Raw genomic sequence first — 20,768 nt, 5'->3', positions numbered from 1 at the left:
TTGAAACAGAACTCTTGAAGCAGATGCCAGCCAGTGAGCAGCACAGGAGGATATACAGAGATGTGCTGGATTAATGACAGAGTTGGGAACCTACAGATTAGTCTGGAAATACTTTCATAGTAATAGAAAGTTTCTGTACTGTACTTACAGTGGGACCTTTTGGTCCAGGGAATCCAATGTTGCCAGGCTCACCTCTATTACCAGCTGGACCAATTGGCCCAACTCTGCCATCTGCTCCAGGGAAACCCTAGAAAAAGCAATCATTTTATTAAATGGCTGAGGTAATTTAATTAGAGTTCAGCTTTAGGAGAAATAGGTACTGCCAGGAAGCAAATATCATTTAGCTTTAATCATAGTTGATATGTTGCATGCTCATGCATCCCTCCCTTGTTCTCCTTTTTATAGAACTCTTATTTGCATCCCTCCCTTGTTCTCCTTTTTATAGAACTCTTATTTCTTCTTCCCCTTCCAGGACACAGGCCTGATCTGAGACCACAGAAATGAATGGAAAGCTTCACACTGATCTTCTGAGTAATGCAGTAGAAAATCTTGCTGGTCTTACACAGTTGTGTTAGATCTCAGTGCTGGGATGTCTGATTTATACAATTGTACTTCGTTCTTTCCCATGCAATGGGAGAATAGAATAAAAAGCAAGGTACTTACAACAGGACCTTCCTTGCCAGCTGGGCCTGGGCTTCCAGGCTGACCTGGGAGACCCTGAGAAAGGAAAAGTTTCATGTTTTTAGAAGGAAACCCACTTACCCAACACATAACCACCGTTTTTTCTACATGTATGCACACACATACACAGGTGCCAAGTTATCAATGTTCACTGTTTAAAAAGGACTCTAGGTGCTATCCCATTTCCACCTGAAGCACACTGTTAATTTGATGGTCTGTGCTCCCATGCCACTTGAAAATCAGTATAGGGAAGTACCTGTTTTACTCAGAGAAACTAATTTAGGCTCTACTTGGGAGCATAGTGTGTTTCAATGTTTGCAGATGCCTAATACTCACATGTGCATTGCAAACTTTCACTTCATAGAATAGGGTAGGAAGAGAAAGAATAAGGAATACAAATGTAATGAGATTAATATAATCTGGCTGCAGCCAACGCCACTAAAAGTGAATGGCTGTTTTCAATGAAATCATTTGCAAAATAAAAAACGAAATAATTGAGATCAGCCATTTCACATCATTTTAGTAGGGTCTGCTTTCCTCTGAGTTCATTAAGGAGAACACAAGCACACCTCAGTTGATATCATTATGATCACATTCTGTAAATAATCACAAATAGAAACCCCTTACAGAAGTCAATGCAGCATCCAGTTCAAGACGACTGGATGCTCCACTGCAAGGTGATCAAATGCTACCCTAGCAAAAGCTACTGATTTCAATAACCATTTTTATGCTTCCAAATCATTCCCAATTGGGGTTTTTTAGTTGAATGGTAGAAGTACCTTAACACACGCTGAATTTTTGCATTTGGATTTCCGAATAATTTTGTCCATTAATTGTAAGTAATTTTCTTTCTATGTAGTTCAAACTTAATCCACAGAGTTCAAACTTACTCTTGGACCCATAAGACCAGGCTCACCAGGACGGCCAGCATCACCATTAGGACCCTTAGCACCAACAGGACCACTAGCACCACGGTTACCAGCAGGTCCCTACCAAAAGAAATAAATAACATTAGGCAGAGGTAGCAAAAAGCATCAGACATATGTATATAAAAGGTAGTTAAGAAATAGTGACCCACACAGAAGTCTTACCATGACACCAGCTCTGCCATCAGCCCCAGGGAGACCACGAGATCCAGGCACACCCTGCAAGCCAACACAAAACAAATCAAGAAAGGGAAAGAAATAAATCTGTTCCTGTGAGATGTATAGTGCCTACTAGATTTTGGCCTTCCAAGCAAGTCTGCTGAATTTGAGGTAAGTGCAGCTTTAAGCACACACACCTTGGTGTAAACAGATATTGCAAAAGAAATCTCTCTCACTTCCTGTAAATTTGTTTAAATTCTAATGTTTGTATAATTTTCAGTGTTCGTTGTAACTAATAATGGCACTAGCCAGCAGTTAGGATCCCACAACCTGGCCCACACACTTCCACATTCTCTGTACAGAGTTACTGACTCTAAATGCTATATCTTTGCAAAAAAAAATAAAAATCTGGGGGAGGCACTGCCATTTTTCTTATTATTTTCCTGTGAATTCTTTTCCTTCACGAAACTACACACCTCCTGAAGTTCATGGAGTGGCTTTCTCACTCAGAGAAAAGTTTACTAACTATCCTTGAAGACACTGAATGTCCCCCCCCCCCCCACTCCCCCAATTATGTGTGAGCCTATTGTCTATTCTAAATCCCATCAAAAACTTTTAAGAGTAATCAAAAGATAATTCACTAAGTATTACACAGTGGATAAATCAAAGCAATCTCTAAATACTTCAGGGATAAGATAGTAAATAAGTATTAATGCAAAGTAAAAATGGGTTTGGTCCCAATTAATCAAAAGGCTCGGAATAGAAAATTATCACTGCTTAGCAGCATTAATGTAAATTTAATTACTCATAATTATTTAATTTGCCTGTGGGACTCTAGATTGATTTCCACTTTCCTTTTTGCTTCTATGTCTGGAACATGAAAAGAAAACCTACTCTCAGACCAGCAGGGCCTGGGGGACCAGCAGAGCCAGGTTCACCAGGGCTGCCTCTCTTGCCTTCCTCACCACTAGGGCCAGGAGGGCCAGCAGGTCCAGCAGCACCCTATTTTGGACAAACAGAGAAAAAGAAGATATCAGACGCCGTTTTGCAGATATTAACAGGCTTTTAAATGAAAAAGCCTTTGCATTTTGCCGTACTTACAGGCTCACCCTTCATACCACTTTCTCCCTTGGCACCAGCGGGGCCTGGTTCACCCTAGAGTCCAAACAAAAAGATGACAGAATTAGGCATCATTCCAAAAGTCTCTTCTACCTGGAGAGCTTACTTGTGAATCAAAAATTCTTTTATCATCTAATGGCATGCCTCCCTCTATTGTAAAAATGGTCAATGAGCATGACTGTATTTTTGACTTAAAAGGCACAAACCCAAACATATTAAAGATGCTTAGAAATGACAGTATTGAACAACACATTTAAGGCTGGTTCCTCTGCTGAGGATACCCACTGAGAGCCTAGCTGGGAGATTGCTGCTGCCACATCTCTCTCAATGCTATCAACAATGACAGAGCTTCACAGTCACATAATATTCTGCACTGGAAGGGACCCACAAGGATTATTGAGTCCAACTACTCCTTGCACTCATAGGGAGTGCAAACTGAATCTTCTCAGTCTCAGCATCTAAAGTGAGTAATGAGACACAGAAATTAACTACAATGTTCAATTACAGTGCATCAAGAAAAAATGTCTGCACTATAATAAAAACGTTATCCAGAGAAAACCTTTTACAACTGTGGACACTGTATCTGGTTTTCAAATACATGCAATATAAGAAGTCACTTACAACAAGTCCTCTAGCACCACTAGGACCAGCAGGGCCAGGAGGACCAAGAATACCACGGGGACCAGGCAGACCAGGAGCACCAGCAACACCAGGAAGGCCCTGTCCAACAGAGGGGGAAAAAGGTATTATGAACCCATTGTCTTTTCTGTTGCATTAACTGAATTGGGTTTTTTTAGAGCAAACGTGTGAATGTAGTTGTACTTACAGCTGCACCTTTAGCCCCTGGAAGACCATTAGCACCAGGGTTGCCCTGTTAAAAAGAGACAACAATATCGGTTAATTCAGAATCAAAAGTGCCCACATCTGACAATAGACAAAAGCTGGCAAGTTACTCACTGGAGGGCCAACAGGACCACTAGAACCAGGAAGTCCAATCTCTCCTCTTGGGCCAGCAGGACCACTAGGACCAACATTACCAGCAGGTCCGATTTCACCCTGTTGGAGAGAAGGACAGAACCCTCTATCAGTGTACACAGAGTTATGGCAACAGTGAAGCAATCTTGTATCAGCCTGGCATGAAGATAATTATATTTGTCTATGCCCACTTCAGAGGCCAGGAAGCCAAGCAGCTGAGAGCTTTCAATGGATTTTAAAGGCATTCCAGTTGAGATGTCTAGTTAGGCCCCATTTAAGGTACTGGCTAAGACAGGAAAAACAGATGCTTACCCAGAAGGTTAACGAAAAAAAAATCAGAATTAACATTCCAGTCTCATTTGCATCCATGTGCCTCCAGAATTGGCCTGAGGTGCCACAGTACACGAGACCTAATTGGCCATTATCTTGCACTTTCAGATGTTGTTTGCATAGATGCAAAATGCAATGTTCTCACTGATTAGAGTGCCATGTGATGCTGTTCTCAATGAAGTAAATAACAAAAAAAAAAAAAAAAAAAAAAAAGGTTCTTGCTTTTATTTTCAGAAGGCTGTATTCCCTAAGTTGACTACAAGAATTTGAATATAATGACAAGTTCTCTTCAGCAGTTCAGTCAGAGTTCACCCTGGAGAGAAGTAGACAGTTTCCTCTTTTGAAACTGCATCCTATCACCACAGTTATAACTGCATTGGAGAAGACTTAATGGTTTTCAAAAGTCTCGCCTTTTGAAAAGAATAACCAGAAGGGAATCTTAATTTTTTCTTATCTTCCCTGCAGTTAAAATTAAAGGGGATAGAAAACAATACTTTTTTTCTTCTAAAAGTGGATTAAGTTTTGTCTGACACACAGAATGACATGGATTTTGTGGCAAATGGTCAGCAAAATTTGCAAATGAAGTGCATGCAATACACTTTCCTCGGATTCTCTGTCCTTCCTTGGACACTCAAAATATTGAGGCTCTTACCCAGGTAAAATATGGGAAGATTTGAGCAATAAAGTGAATAATTCAAGATACCATACTTCTCTGCAAGAGCAAAATTGTACTGCCCTAAACCAAAAAAATTTTAATGCAGTTTCTGCATTGTAATTTCAAGGACTTAGACTGGAAGTAGACCAATACTCAAATGCAGCTTCTTTGTCCTCCTCTATTTCTGAAAAGTGATTTTAACTGCTGCTTTGCTTATTTATCATGATTCATGTCACCCTTGGAAGGTGTTTGTATCACATAGTAAGCAGTAAAAGGGTTCTGTGTCTTCCTGAACCTGCCCAGCATCGATCTTCAGCTGTGAAGTAAGTGCTGTGTTTTAAATTAGCATACATATCTGATGTTTTCCAAATACAGATCAGGATGAGGATGAATCCCTAGAGTAATTAATAAGAAAGTACTCATAGTTCACAGAGGTTGTGGTTTTGCTTTTTTTTTTGCTGTCTAGAAATTCTGGTTAGTACATTTCATCTTCACTATCAGAAGTGCCACCATGAAGCAGATGTTCATACCTTAGCACCAGGAGCACCTGGGAAGCCTGGAGGACCAGCAGCACCAATAGGGCCCTGGGAAATGAAAGGGAAGCAGTTTGTGTGAAGTCATTCTCTGACAACAGATACATCTTGCTTGTTGAAGTAAACAGATTTTAAAAATGCACATTTACTTATTCCACACATTATCACCTCGGCATATTAGTTACCTTTTGCAATTCCAAACTGACAGATTTGGTTCATTACAAACAGTTAAGAGCCAGGTCAATGCTTAAACAACATTTGCAGTGCAAATTTCAGCAAGAATTGGTAAAACCTTGCCTTGAGGCCAAACACCTGAGAAAGAACAGAGGATGAGCAGAGGCAGGCATCTGCAAGGCAGTATGACTGATTCTCTGTTTATCTGTTGCTATGAGATTTATAATTACAGTGGGACAAAGTTCCAATGCACCAGACATTACAAGAGAAGATACCCTGGTGGATCCATAGCCTTAATTTTTTTAAGGCATACAGATAAAAAGGGATAGTTTCTCTTCAATTACTAATTAAAAATCCAACTCATTAACTAATATTGGGAAGCGATAGCTACTATTTTGTGAGCTAACATATTCCAATTAGAAATATTTATAATAAAATTGCCTCAGAAATTCAAGGTAATAAAGCCTGTCAGCTGGTATGACAAAGAGGAACTGGTTTCAGACGTTCTATAACCTACTGTGTTATAAAGGGGGTACCTGGAATTGTCACTAATTTTGCATAAGCAAAAAAAAAAAAAAAACAAAAACAAAACAAAACAAAACAAAACAACAAAAAAAAACACCCTCTAGGATATGTTTGAAAGCATAAACTTCCAGAATTTTCATTGCAGTGACTTTTTACATTTTAAATTTCAAGTGGAAAAAGAATAAAACATTATTTCTGTTTTAGCTTTCAAAAAATAAGTGTTAATAACTGTTTTGCAGAATATCAAGGTATCATAACCTAAGTATGTGAAAAATAACTTCAGCCTGGCACAGACACTGGGACATAATACAACATTATGCCCATTGTGAATAACAACTTATGCAATTGGCAGCTTCAGAACATTTTTCTTATAGCAGCTCAACTGCCTTCATTCAAAATTCAATTCAGCTAAAACGTTTTGGTTCTACTACATCAGATCTTAGCTGTACGATTTTTATTTGCCTGCAATTTAATAGCTCAATCACACATTTTTTAAATATTACACATGGGAGAACTTAAGAGAAATTCACAGCCATGCTCACATTCTGCTCTGTTAAAGCACAACAGGTGTTTGAAGTGACAAGGGGTATTAAAATGAACTTTCGCAAAACAGAACCAAGTACAGCTTCATCACAGACTCATTTTTTGAAAGAAGAAAAAAAACTATTAACTCTTATTGCTATTGTTCTGGTGGATTTCAGATTTGTTTTACAGTTTGAAAATTATGTATGTGGCTGAGGTAAATGTGGTTCACTGAAGTCAAGGGTAAATTATGGCAACACTAACTCCTTTTAAACAAACAAATCTGCATTGGATTAGCTCCTATTAGAATAGTTAATGTTACCAGTCAGATCAGGAGAGCTGGATCTTGCTGGCCTTTCATACTATCTCACAACTCTGGTATCAGTGATGAATGAAAAAGGTTAGTGCCTGTTAGGTGCAAAGCTATGTCCTGTTGTGCATATATAATTTACAGGATGTATATAATTATAGCTATCTGCAATATGTACATGATATGTAGCTGTTAAAAAGTAGAAAGTCTCTAGCTTCTGGATGAGAATGATTGTGTTAGACTGCTGGAAATGAGAAATGGGTATTTCTCATGTGCTGGAAAACTTCATGAAATCACAAGTGCAAACAAGAGAATATTTGGTTCCTTTGATATAGATGTGTTTAATATAAATCCTGAGGCCCTCATGATATTGTCTGCAAAGGGTTTATGTTTCACTAATTCTCTTTGTCATGGTCTGATAAGCAACAAAGAACTATGTTAAAAAAATCAAAACAATCAACTTCTTAAAAGTTCAAGAAATCCTCTAAAAACAGGAAGAGAAGCACAAAGCCTAATGGAACTAGGCTGTCAAAAAGCAAGACTGAAACTTACAGCAGGTCCAGTTGGGCCAGCACTGCCATCACTTCCACGAGCACCCTGTGAGGAAAGAACACGACAAACAGTTTTAAAAGAGAACCGAGTATCAGAGGAAGCCACGGTAAGTGGCTGGTTCATGATGACAGACAGATGAGAAGCCACTTACAGCTGGTCCAGGGGCACCTACTCTTCCTCTCTCACCAGGGAGACCACGAGCACCCTTGGAAGAGAAATTAAATTAACTCATTTGTATCTTTTCATTGAACATAGATATATAGAGATTTTTTTTTTTTTCTGCTAAGTCATATTACTATTACATTAGAGTATCTAGGTGTCTGGAGTGTCAATAATGACAAATAATGAAGAAAATGCTGGCTGAACTAAATCTATCAGATTCTAATTTCCCACAGCAGCAGTGAATACTTACAGGTTGTCCTGGGGTACCATTTTCACCAGGGGCACCAGGCTCTCCCTACGAAGAAGAAAGTTTGGAGGTTTGAGTTACTTAAAGGATGCTTTGGAGAGATAGTCTAACACTATTGAAGAGGTTTCCAGCTACTGGATCCCACTGTTTGTGTCTTCTGTAGCATTTTATAACTGCACTGTCCATGTTTCAGCATCACACTATACAATAATAGCACAACAAGTCCTGAGGGTGCAGAGACTGCAACTGTCCCTACACATACTGGAACACAGCCAGATGGAATCCTTTTAGAAGAGGAGGGCCAGGGAAAGTTGTGTCACTTGCTCAGCTTTCTCTACCCCCTGATATTTAGTACACATTTAAGCATACATTTATTCTTTAGTATACATTTAGTATACATTTAAGAGATTGGATCTGGATAGTCAACTAAAAATCCAGATCAATCAGAAGCTGTTTTTTAGCTAAAGCAGAAGTAGAATGATGCTTTCTTTTGCCTTAGTATAAGTTGACAAAGTCCTCTCAAATGGCTTAAAATAAGGGTCTGCCTCAGGTATTTTTACCTTAAGACCAATAATACTGACTGTTTGAGTGACAGCCATTAATATATGGCTCCTGTCCTTTCAGTACTGTATTCTCAACAGGTCTAGGCTGGTCTACAGTGACACTTAGAGCACTTGTATCCTGAATATACCTGAACACACCTAGTCTTAAATGCTGCCAAGAGAGCAAGTTTTTGTTTTCATTGCTGCCTTTACCACGGTTATATCATGAACAACCTTGATTTAATATGCTGGTATTTTCTAGCACTCTTACTAGCAACTGCTACATCCTTTACTTATGTGCTTTATCTGCTTTAAATCTCCAACGACTGGAGAGACTTTGCCATCTAGACTTTTTCTGAAGGTTAACAACGCGCAGTGATATTGAAAAATGCTATGTTACAATTAAAAACCCTATAACCAAGTAGTTAGAAACAAGCAAGATGGAGAAGTACTATTTGAGTTTTTCATTGTTATATTAGAAGGGTTTGAATACAAATCTCCTGTGAATCTGTCAGATTTCCTATAACACAGTGATGCAACAGTGAATTTTTCAGTAACACTGATATTAGGTACTGAGGCAGAATGGGAGAAGAAAAAACTAAAAGACAGAGATTACCATAGATGGTTTTAGACTACATTTCAGAATATACTTTTAAGGTGTTTTTTCTAAGGCTAGTGTTCAAATATGCACTAATATGAAGATGATTAAAAAAGGAAAAAAAAAAAGAGACTGTGAGGATCAAATAGCCTAAACTCAGAAAAGCACTGCATCTACCCAAATTTTTAACAGGAAGCCTTACACTGACCACGTGTCCCACACAATAATTTTGTAGGAAAATGAGATGTTTTCATTTTAGCATGCTTTAAAAAACTACCCAAACGTAGAATACAATCCAGAGAAGAGCAGAGACAGCAAAATCAGTCTGAAGTGCTGCTGAATAGTCAGTCTTTAAGAGCCCAGTTCTGCAGCCTTTATTCACAGAAAGCACTAACTCACTTGCAACTTGATTGAGGACTCAAGACCAAGGCCTCAGGAATGTTTTCCCATGACAAGGTGAATGTATTTGTTCTACATGGATCCACTGACTTGTAGATTACTGCAGCTGAGCAATGTTTAATGGCATCATGGAAGACTGATTGAATGGGATTTCACATGCCTTTTGCTAGGAAGAGCTACAAATGCATCCTACATTTTCAGATTTTTGTCTTTACCTTGTTGCCAGGAGTACCAGGTTGTCCCTTTTGACCATCCAGACCATTGTGTCCCTATATTGAGCAGAAAAAGAAATATTGATACATATTTTCTCTCAAATGGCTATATGCAAATTCTCAGTCTTATAACATAAAAACTTCCTCCCACACAAAGTAATTTCCTAATATAATCTTCTAATTTTTCCAAAATAATTAGTTGTTCATATCAGGTAATATTAAAAACTTTGAAGAGGTTCATGCACTCTTCACTTTCAGAGGATTTTTCAGAACTTTTCAGTATGCTGCAATGATGTTAGTCTTAAATATTCAGGGTAAAATATATATGTACTCACCCTAATTCCCTTAAAGCCAGGCAGACCAGGAGTTCCAGGGAAACCACGAGCACCCTAAAAACACACAGTGCATGAATGATTGTCTCTCATATTATACAGAGCAGGTAAAAGGAAAGATGATGAGTAAGTTTTCCAATAAAATTAACAGTAAATTTGGGTTATTATCATTCAAGTAAGGAACAGAATCCAAATCTTAACCTCTTGGGACCAGACTTGTTTCAAGACTAACAACAATGAACCTGATTTTTTCAGTTCTGAATCTCAGAAATTTCATGCATTACTATGTAATGGCACAACTTTTTAAACTTTCTATGCCAAGGTGCCTGCTTACCTGCTCCTGTGTAACTCCTCACTATGCCACTTCTGTTACTCATTACTAGCTTTAGTGGGAACAGGGTAGGGAAACAAAATAAAAACATAACTATCTGATATCCCTGCAGGTAAGAGCTGAAATTGTATTAATCCATATCAGGAATATTACTAGACTGTTAACGTGGTGAAATTCAGAAAGGTTGTTAGGTTTCATTGATTAGTGAAGTGGTTTGTATTGTATCCAGGGGACCATTACACACCTGAGGGCCTGCAACTCCCCTCTCACCAGGTCTTCCAGGTTTGCCAGGGTGACCCTAAAAATGCAATAAAGATGCACTAAGAAGGAAAGCTTCTTTTATAAAATAGCAACACAAACCACTAAGAGAAAAGAAAATACATTGGAAAGGCTTCTCTTTTTCCATAAATACAGGGAGTTTCTTGACTTTTAACTTTTCTTCGCCCTGTAATCAGGAAGTTAAATAATGTATTTGGAGTGGTTTGGAAGTTATCCAATTTTCTGTACATTTCCAGCATACTGTACCTCTTATACCATAAAATAATTATTGCAGGGACTTATTTTTTAACAATGTAAAAAATATGGCAAATAGAATGCTTAGCTTAACAATAATCTGGTTGTTAGAGTTGAATGACCACCCCAAAAGATACAAAAAACATTTAATAACCACTTACGTCTTCACCAGCCTTTCCTGGAGGACCAGGGGGACCACGAGGACCCTGGGGACCCTGTTAAAAAAAGATTGAGAGTTACTTGAAGCATCAGTCTTTATATACATCTTCCCACTGTTTTCTGACTCTGGGGCATAGTTGGAGCCTAAGTGATTTCACTCTTCATGATTCCGAGTGGAGAGAGCCTGAATCTGAGTGTTCAGCTCTGTTTCTGTAACAGGATCAAGCAGGAGTGTCCAAGCATTCAAAGAAGTGCATAGGGATAGGAGAAATGGGCCTAGGCATTACAAGCCTACTTTGGTGTGTTATTTCCTGATGCTAGCAGTATCTCCATGTGATCTGTACTTACTGTTTGACCAGGTTCACCAGGCTCACCAGGAAGACCTTGGAAACCAGGAGGACCCTAGAAAATGAGGGAGATATTTATTATTGGTTTCCAAACAATATAATTTTTAATTTTACAGGTATGTCTGTGTCATAAGGAGAGAGAAGACTGTACTCACAGGGGGTCCAGATGCTCCAGGTGGGCCTCTGGGTCCCATTAAACCCTAGGTAAGAACAATCACAAGATCTTTTTAAAAACATCACAATTATATAAACTCATCTATAACACAAATTCCCAGCATTCCTAAAGTATTGATTAGCATCACAGTTTCCATTGTGCAATGTTAAAAAGAAATTAGAGGAAGTTAAGAGTTCTGCATGAATTTGCACAGGCAGTCCAAGTGAGATCATCTTCGAATGGCAACGAACCAGCACAGAATCCAGTGGGATGATGAGAAATGTACCATTATGGCCGAGAACTTTATGATTCATCTTCTTAATCTTTCCTGGCTGGTTATCAAGTGAACTTGCTCATTCTTTTTTGAATTCATCCCTCTACCCTTCCTGTGCAGAAACGTCCAGAGTTTAAAGATGACGGTCATGATGCATTATGAAAGGAGTTTATATTATGTATACATCTATTTCCAATAATTAACTACTTCTATTTAAATATTTCATTACTTTCTGGTGTTGATTAAATTATTTTTGTATCACTTGCAAAATAAGTCACTAATATACTCTCCTTGACATTATTTACAATTTATATACATCTTGAAAACACAGGGTGAGAAAATCACTTCTAAAAAGGAAATTTCCATAGATTGGTGCTCTCTCTGAACAGTTATCTTAAGTTTTACTGAGTAAGCAAACAGTTGCAAACTGCAATTCTAGCTTAGAGCTTCTATAGTCCAAACAAATCATTTAGGAGACATTTCAACAGAAATAATTATATTTTAAATTGGTTTTAAACCTTTCTTGGAAAGTCTTTTAGATTTACTCATTACAAGATTAAAATAATATGCCAACTTTTCAGTGGTTTATGTAGCTTTTCCATAAGACTGAAAATCTTTTATTAAGAGGAATAAATGTACATTACTTACAGGAAATTACCCCTGAAAGTTAAAGAAATATTGTGGATATGAAAATATATATCGGGTATGTACTTCTGCAGTAATTCTAGGAAAAATAAGTTTCTAGACAGTCTGAATCATATGTGCTGCATAAACCCTGTGAATTTCTTCATAAATGATATTCTGTAACTACTCTTCCCTTGCCAATCTGTTACATATTATTTGTGAAACTTAAAACTTCCTCACAGTAGGTAGATTCTGCTGCTGTTTCTGTCAAACGAACCTAACTGACTCAAAAATTGGAACACAGAAATGGTGACACCTCAAATAAATCCTTATCTGTTTTCTGATTAATCATCTGACACCGAGAGCAAAACTTGATTAAAGATATTCCTATTTTCCAGTATTTCATAACTAAATGGATGCCAAAGTATTTTCCAAAATCTATTTAATATTAGAATATTTTTGGAAGTGAAGACAAAAACTTGACCCAGAATACTCCTGGCCATCCTTCATCCTGCTGCTCACTGATCAGATGCACTGTCTGTGACATCAACGTGTGCAGTGAATTTAACCCATATTCTGCTATCTATGTACACTGAAAATGTTTGCTAACATAAGGAAGGGATAGAAATTCATATGGAGTGGCAACAGACCCCCTAAATGCCATTTGTACATAGTATACAGTGAGCTATAAGGAGTCCTCCTCGGAAAAAGTACTCCTTGCAGTACCAAGTACTAACATTCAGATGTTGAGAACCAAATGCAGTGGCAAATTTCCTAAAAAACTGTGCAATCCAAGGATATCAAAAGAGTTGTACAGCATGGAGAAAAAATCATCACCAACTGGAGCCAAGATGCTGAGTTACTTTTTAGGCCTGTGTCTGCTTTAGAGAGCAGCTTTACAGTTAATCTCATTCCTAAAACACAATCTTCTGTCTCAAATATGGGTGAAGTAATATTATACCAAAGTATATGTGTTATCTAACATCAAATTATGAGATTCACTGACTCAAAAGTGTTGTCAACAAACAGAGTTAAGGCACAAGACCCAGCAGTGCTATATTCAAGATAAATATACTCATCCAGGATCATATTTCAAGTTCTCAGACTATTTAAAAAGTTTACCATCATCCTATATTAATGGATCAGTTTCCAGTCTGAATTAACATATGATCAAACCACTAATTTTAACTCTATTTTTTTCATTAATGCAGCTGAATTAGAGTTAAAGGAAAATCCCGAACACATTATTCATGTCAGTTATCGAGTGCTATGTCATATACCTACCATAGGTCCTGGGCCAAAATCTGCTGCTTTAGATGGATCATATTGAGCAGCGAAGTTCTGTAGACAATAAAAAGGTCGAAATTAGAATACTAAAAACTTTACTTTAAAATCCATTTTTAATCAACACTTTCTATCTAAATATAATCTGATTTGTTATACTTGCTATATATAAAGTATTTGTTACTTTTGTTTGTTAAAGCAGCAAATATATAACTCAGTAAATATAGTCCTATTATAAATACATTTACATTCACTTGTTTCCAAAAATACTTGATTTTACCAGGAAGGCCCTTTCAAACCCAAATACCTCTGCAGAATAGATAGAGGGCATTCAACAGTGTGAACTGAAAGTTAGGACTGTAAATTCAGTGCTCATTTAAAATTGAAAACTTTCTTGAAACTCTCAAATTATTCTGCCTAATTTCCAATGAGGGGAGTCAAGCAAAGCAGTGAAAAAATATGCTTAAGTAAAATTCATGTACCAGCCCTGAGCAGCTATTGCATGAGGTAGGCCCTTCAGTTTCAGAAACATCTGAGGAGCATGCAGCTTCAGAAATACTGCAATGGATTTTTGATATTTTATCAAAATAGAAAAAGATACTCCATAACACAATCAAATCTCGTTTTCTTACTTGTTTAATTAACATATTATTTTTAAAAAAAATAATGAAAGCAGTTTGATATTTGCAACTAGCAAAATAAAGTATTGCTATTCACATTAAAGTCAAAAGAGTATTCTTCCATGCAGAAGGATATACTAAACTTGATCAACACAACACTATGTCTTCATGCTTCCTGTGTGGGCTAATGTCCAGCAAAGAGTTAAATTCAGCTTTCTGCAGAGAATACATGATAGACACTGGTGCACAAAGTGTGTATGTAACAGCCCATTTACAGTTCTGTAGTATGAATACAGATAAAAAGAAAAATTTTTGAAGGACAACACTCTAAAATTCTATAGCACTTTTAATTGATTTTTAGCTTGAGGAGTCATCTTCTTCACTTATTCCAATACAGTTGCTGTTCCTTGAATCCAACACAAAGGTTTCTTTTCCCCATCTAATTAAAAAGCACTGGTTTCATTTAGTTGATGCCTATTTCATACACATTATCGCTGTGTAAGTTTAATGCTAAATAACAGAGTTGATTTGCTCTTCTTCCTAAGTCCCTGTTGAATACAGAATCCAAATTTTCCATGGAATATGTACATCCCAAGGAGGGTTTCATTGGAACTGGGACCATCAGTTTCTTATGGCTCAAAAGAGAATGTTTCTTCCACGCTTCAATTCAACAACAGTGTTTTCCAGCAGATATAAATTTCATCTTGATCACAAAGCACAGCTTATGAGTTCTGGTAATAGAAAGTTTGGATGCCTTACTCCGCCAAGACCTGGAGGACCAGGGGGCCCTGGAGGACCTGGAGGACCATCTTCACCATCTCTGCCTGGTGGACCTGGTGGACCCTAGAGTTAAAAAGAGAATTATACAGTGAAAATAAGAAGTGGCTGAAGAAATCTCTGATATGGTGACTTCAGTAACAACCAGGCACCCACAGCACACCCTACAACAGTGCTATATATTTCAATAAATAGTTTCAATAAATGCTTAACTTGAGAAAATAAACAGAGTCTGATTTTATGTTACCTTGCTACACCATGTATCAGATACATACTGGAGCTTGGTATTTGAGAAGATTTATGGGGGCAATATTGAATTTACACTACCAAAGCATAACATCCAGATTAGGAAGTTTCATCTTAAGTGACAAACTTTGGTCCTATGAACCCCAAGTGACCCATGTGGACCCACATAGCCTGGCAGATCCTGTTAGTGAGAACCTAAAATTTGACCAGCTGAGGATTAGAAAAGGTCAGCTCTACTCATATGAGTTAACATGGATCCAGAGTAAGTCCAATGCCGGTTTTTAATCAGTATAGACAATTTGCTGGTATAACTGCAAATCCAGTTAAAATTTAGCAGTGCTCTTCTACAGATTTTTGATACCACCCATCTGCTACTACTCTCTGAACTTCTTTTACAGCAGGTTGAAATTACCTGTGCTCATTCCAGTAACATTTGTCCTTACATTCTTTCATCCTCAGTACACAAAGCTGGTCAAGTTTCGGCATCACAGCAATTGATGTGAGGTATTTAATTTTTTGAGTTTTTTGGACCCAGTTCAGTACTTAATGAAATCCATAATAAATGGATTTCTAGAGCAGCAGGATTAGGCTTGTTGCCTCCAGAACAAAGAAAGCATCTCATTTGATTAAACAAATTTACTTAGTTACAGCCTAAACCAAATATCCAGCTGACCACACTGATATAGTCTTCCTAATAGTTTCCATTGCATTTGTCAGCACACTATGATCTCAGAAATCTTTAAGAGCTCCCTCATCAGTACTATGGCATTTTCATTTTCAAAGGAAAGAAAAAAAAGACACATAGATACAAACAACCTAGATAAATATGTGAAATTCAGAATACCACTTTACAAAAAGGAGCAATGATGCAAAAGCAAACCAGAAAAAGGCAGATGTCAGCAATATGAATGATCATTACAATTGAATTATTCAAACTGTCCTTATTTATGGTTATTTCATGGTAGAGCCTTCAGTAGTATAACATCCACTTTCACTAGCAGGAGGTAGGTAACAAATGCCCAGCTGCCAAGAAAAGAGCTTTTCCCCAAACATTGTTGGAGGCACAGATAACAAATTATCTTCCAAACTAGCTTAGTTTATTCAGGTTTTATAGAGAAACTTTTAGAGTAGAGAAAACTTTATTATTCAAAGATTACATCTCTACATGTAAACTTTCCTCTCTGCATTTCTATGTGTTATTTCCACTGTGAGCAGCTGGAAAAACATTTTTCAAATCATCACTTGAAGAGCCAGGCTGTCCTATGATCTGAACCACATCTGCTCAGGCACAATGATCATAATTAGGCTGAATTTGGTACATAGGTAAGTTGGTTTCTTTTTTTAATGAAATTGCAAATGCAAGCTTCTATGACTACAATCATTTAATCTCACAGCAATGCTTAAACTTAGTTTTTTCCTACTGGTTTTCCAACAACTACTGTTCAAAGATCACAAGTAAACGTCAATCTAATTCCTTACCCTTTCTCCCTGTGGCCCTTTGTCTCCTCTAGGGCCCTGCCAGAAGAAAATAACACTCAATGAGTTACTGTGGAAACTTTCCAGGACAATACAGGGAAACAGATACATTAAGAATAACTGGTGTACATTAAAAAGGAAAAGAAGGTTGCACATACAGGTCCAACAGCTATTTTCCACAGACAATGTTTTTTCTCCCATGATAATCTACTGCAAATAGATTAGCCACTGCCACTGATGTGTGAATTAAAAGTGTCACTTCACAGACCACAGAACTATTTGCAAAACTGGGGCTTGTTTCTACCAAATAACTAGTTCTAATTTAACAGCAGTGACTTTTAGAAAGCATACAGAACTGATCTAGCCTTTCAGACCTGTATGGTTATTGCTGTATTATTCAATCCACGTAAATCTTTACAAAGGAACACTGTTTAAATAAGAATGATACTTTGATGTCATTTAGGTCTTGGTAGGCTTAGTTCTGCTCACAAGTAAAACACCTTTAATTCAGTATTTGAATTTAGCCTGGTGTTAAAATGCTGCATTGATCATTCCCTCCTTTCTTCTTACCTATTCATCTCAGTGCTACTGCTATTTTCAGAGAACACTGAAAATAAGCAATGTAGTCAATTTTCCTTTCATCTAAAATTCAATAAAATATTAATTTGCATGCCGAAGACTCCCTGATACCATCCTCATTTCCACACAAGAAAAATAAAAATGCTTACCTTGCGCCCTGCAGTTGCCTGGAAAAAATAAGGAAGAGAATTTTAAAAAAAGTTACAATTTCTGCCAGTATTTTAAACTAAAATAATGCATAAACTTAGACTCATTTTCTTACATAACTATACTTTTTCTCAGGCCAATAAATTTAACTATGCCCTATGATTTAAAATTACTTTGAAAGCTAACAGGTTATATATAGCAGAGATGCATGTAACTATAATAAAATGTTGTGTTGAAGACTGACTGTTGAAGCTATAAATTTTATAGCTATAGCAGCCTAAACTATTAGAATTAAAAAAAAAAAAAAGTCACACCTGAGCTCCTTCATAATCCTAATGTGCAATGAAATTTAGATTGTAAAACTGGCTTTAAAGCAGAGAAATCTCCAATCCAAACTGCCAGGTACAATGTCCAAAGAGCACTGCTCCGTTACTTTCTCCTCAGGGTCTCTACACCTATGAAGGCAGTCTCTTAAAAAGGCCGTCCCACTTGTGAAATTGGGGTGGGTACCTTTCCAGCCAGTGCCTTCAGAATTTAATCACCACTTTTTCACAACCATCTTGGGAATTAATGTTAGAAAATAATACTGCCACAAGAAGAGAAGCCTAGCCTGTTAACTGGAGTGCTACATATTAGATAAAAAAATTATACTGACCTCACTCACATCTGCAAAAAGAAGAGAAAGAAAAAAAAGAGATAATTAGAGCAGGGATTCAAATATTTTACAAGTTTTAAATTTTAAACTTGCTTTCAATTAAAAATTAGATTTGCTGCTTTTAATTCCAAATGCAATTTTGTTGATTTCCTTAATGCAACAAACATTTCCCTAATGTAATTTCTTACTGTTAAGATGGTTATCTTAGACTGGAAAGACTCACGGGTGAAATTGCCATGTATTTCAAATTCAAAATGACTCGTTCATTAAATCAAGGTAAGTAATAAGGCTTATACAGTAAAAAGGCAGATTTTTACTGTATCAATGATAAACTATGATAAATATAGTTTATCATTGATAAACTATATTTATCAATGATAAACCTGCTCTAAATGTTTCAATATGCCTGCACTGAAAACCCCTCAGACCTCTGTATTTCCGCATGTGTGCATGCAACAGATGAATAAACCCAGGCAGACTGGCAGACGTGAAAAGGCTAAATTGTAGGGCTAATGTGAAATTTTCAGATAAATGGCCCAATCCCACTTTTTATGGAAAGGTTCTAGCCAAACCTCCCTGTTTCCACATTTTCCTGTAAAACTGTGTAAGAGGAAAGAGTTTGAAGCTATTAAACACCAAATTGCAAATAACTATCTCAGTATGTTATGCGCTGCTTAAGTGTGAGTATTCACTTTTTTCATTAGTTGGAGAAACAAATTTCCTGAGTTTCTTTATTTCAAGGAATTAAAAATCTTTTTTTTTACTAAAACTCACCATAGTACAAGAGTCTCACATCTCACTTGAACGCCAGGAATTTAACATCACCACTAACCAACAAGTTGCTGGATATTTTTCCACAACGTGTCACTTTGGCAGTGTATGGTCATACTAAATTCGGATGATTCGTGCAGTCCAGAAAAATGTAACAGCGCTGAATGCTGAAAGCACTGCAATTCCGCGGCAGTACACACGGGCAGCCTGTGCTAATCCAACACAAAACTAAAGCCAGCACTGCCCGCAGGTGACGGTGACAAACCCAAACTCCCTGCGGGAAGCGCGGGGTGCTCGGTTCGGGGACCCCCACAAGAACCGCTCTGTCTCCGCCTTCCGTCACCGGGCTAGAGGGGATGTCCCCGAAAACCCCATCCAGAACGGCCCTGTCGATGCCCCCCGCCCCGGCGAGGGCGACCCGCGGCACCTTCCCAGGGGGCAGCATCCCGGGGGACATCATCCCGGGGACTCGCAGCGCCAGGAGCGGGCGGCGCACGGCTGCTCCCTCCCTCCTCCGCCCGGGAACGCGGCCAAACCCTGGGTCAAAGCCACGGTGGCCCGGGGCTCGGGGGGCCCTTCACAGGGCGCTGCCGTGCAGGAAGGCTCCGCTTCGCCCCCAGCCCAGCGGCGGGCCGCGTGTCCCTCCCACCTCAGTGTGCGGGGCGTGTGTTGTGTGCGATGAGGGGGCACTACATCCTCTTCCAACGAGAGGCGGAGAGCCGCGCTGCGCCCAGCGGAGCCGCGCTCCCTCTCCGCCCTGGAGCGGGGCTCCGTCCCTTCCCTGCCTCCCTCCTCCCGCACACGGCATTCCCCCCGGCAGCTCCGCCCGCCGCGCTGGCCCGAGCGGCCCGCAGGGGGCGCCCCGCGCGCGGAGCCCCGGCAGGGAGCGGGGACGGGATGGATGGGGAGGGATGGATGGGTGGAGGGACGGATGAGCCGCCGCTCTCCCGCTCCCCCGGCTCCCTGCTTCGGAAAGCGCGCCTCAACTCCCACTAAAGTGCAGCCTGGGTTCTTCCGCTCGCCGCAAGCACTCTCCTCCCAGCCTGTATCTGTATCTCCCGCCAGCATCTGCGCTGGAGGTGAGGCTTTGGATCGTCCTCTACGAACGAGCTCGTCTGGGGGAGGTGGGCTTTTTTTTTTTTTTTTTTTTTTTTTTTTTTTCCTCTGTAGACAGGGATCTGGTTGGCCATTTGCCATCTTTTTTTCTGAGGGAAAGAAAGAAAGAATCTAGAGTCTGATCTGGGACGGAGGTGGCAGTTTATGAGCTGGTCTGTACCGCTTGGGAAGCGGCAACTCCCTGCAGACTGCCTTGCGTGGGGCGGGCGTCGGGACAAAGCACAGAGCGCAGAGCCGGACAGCCACCCCTGCCACCACCCCTGCCGCGAACAAGCGGAAAGCACTTACGTTGGCCTGTTGCTAGGTATGAAGTTACTGCGAGCAGCAACCAAATCCGTGTATCCACAAAGCTGAGCATGTCTAGTTGCAAGACATGCAGACTCCTTGTGGTGCCGAGTCGGTTGGATAGCTATCGCCTGTGGGACGCAGGCATACAGTCTCGAGGAGTAACTCCAACCTTAGCAGAAACCTGCTGCCAGGGACGCTAAATTGACCCCGGCTCGATCCGCCCTACTTATACCGCAGGAGGGTCCCGGCGCCGCCCAGGCCGTCACGTGCCCCGTGTCCCCAGCCCTCCGCAGCGGCTTTGGCAGCGGCGGCGGCGGGGGGCGGCGACGCTAAATTGGTTCCATGCTTTGAGGACGTGGACACTGAGGCTTTCGGAAGGAAAATTTGACTCGTCGTCTCTTTTTTTTCCCTTTGCTTTTTTTTTTTTCCCCTCAGCCGTCCCACCCCTCTCTCG

General features: G+C 39.3%; 1 protein-coding gene across 1 annotated transcript in view; it reads right to left on the bottom strand.

Moving 5' to 3' along the window:
* The window catches only part of COL1A2 (collagen type I alpha 2 chain), a 38,860-nt gene extending 18,341 nt beyond the window's left edge, over positions 1-20,519 (bottom strand). The window contains exons 1-24 of the mRNA XM_066317630.1: positions 20,285-20,519; positions 18,136-18,143; positions 16,762-16,797; positions 15,019-15,102; positions 13,640-13,696; positions 11,459-11,503; positions 11,305-11,358; positions 10,959-11,012; positions 10,529-10,582; positions 9,957-10,010; positions 9,625-9,678; positions 7,874-7,918; positions 7,613-7,666; positions 7,462-7,506; positions 5,376-5,429; positions 3,843-3,941; positions 3,712-3,756; positions 3,507-3,605; positions 2,868-2,921; positions 2,661-2,768; positions 1,773-1,826; positions 1,572-1,670; positions 664-717; positions 149-247 (exon numbers count right to left, since the gene is read on the bottom strand). Coding sequence (XP_066173727.1) covers positions 149-247; positions 664-717; positions 1,572-1,670; positions 1,773-1,826; positions 2,661-2,768; positions 2,868-2,921; positions 3,507-3,605; positions 3,712-3,756; positions 3,843-3,941; positions 5,376-5,429; positions 7,462-7,506; positions 7,613-7,666; positions 7,874-7,918; positions 9,625-9,678; positions 9,957-10,010; positions 10,529-10,582; positions 10,959-11,012; positions 11,305-11,358; positions 11,459-11,503; positions 13,640-13,696; positions 15,019-15,102; positions 16,762-16,797; positions 18,136-18,143; positions 20,285-20,384 — 1,509 coding nt within the window. The 5' untranslated portion in view covers positions 20,385-20,519. The remainder of the gene's footprint in view (positions 1-148; positions 248-663; positions 718-1,571; positions 1,671-1,772; positions 1,827-2,660; positions 2,769-2,867; positions 2,922-3,506; positions 3,606-3,711; positions 3,757-3,842; positions 3,942-5,375; positions 5,430-7,461; positions 7,507-7,612; positions 7,667-7,873; positions 7,919-9,624; positions 9,679-9,956; positions 10,011-10,528; positions 10,583-10,958; positions 11,013-11,304; positions 11,359-11,458; positions 11,504-13,639; positions 13,697-15,018; positions 15,103-16,761; positions 16,798-18,135; positions 18,144-20,284) is intronic.
* Between the last annotated feature and the right edge of the window lie 249 nt (positions 20,520-20,768).

The sequence above is a fragment of the Sylvia atricapilla genome, chromosome 1 (genome assembly GCF_009819655.1).
Source record: "Sylvia atricapilla isolate bSylAtr1 chromosome 1, bSylAtr1.pri, whole genome shotgun sequence".
Taxonomy (NCBI): Eukaryota; Metazoa; Chordata; class Aves; order Passeriformes; family Sylviidae; genus Sylvia; species Sylvia atricapilla.
The sequence above is the reverse complement of the archived record's forward strand: the minus strand, read 5'-3'. Positions and strand labels throughout refer to the sequence as shown.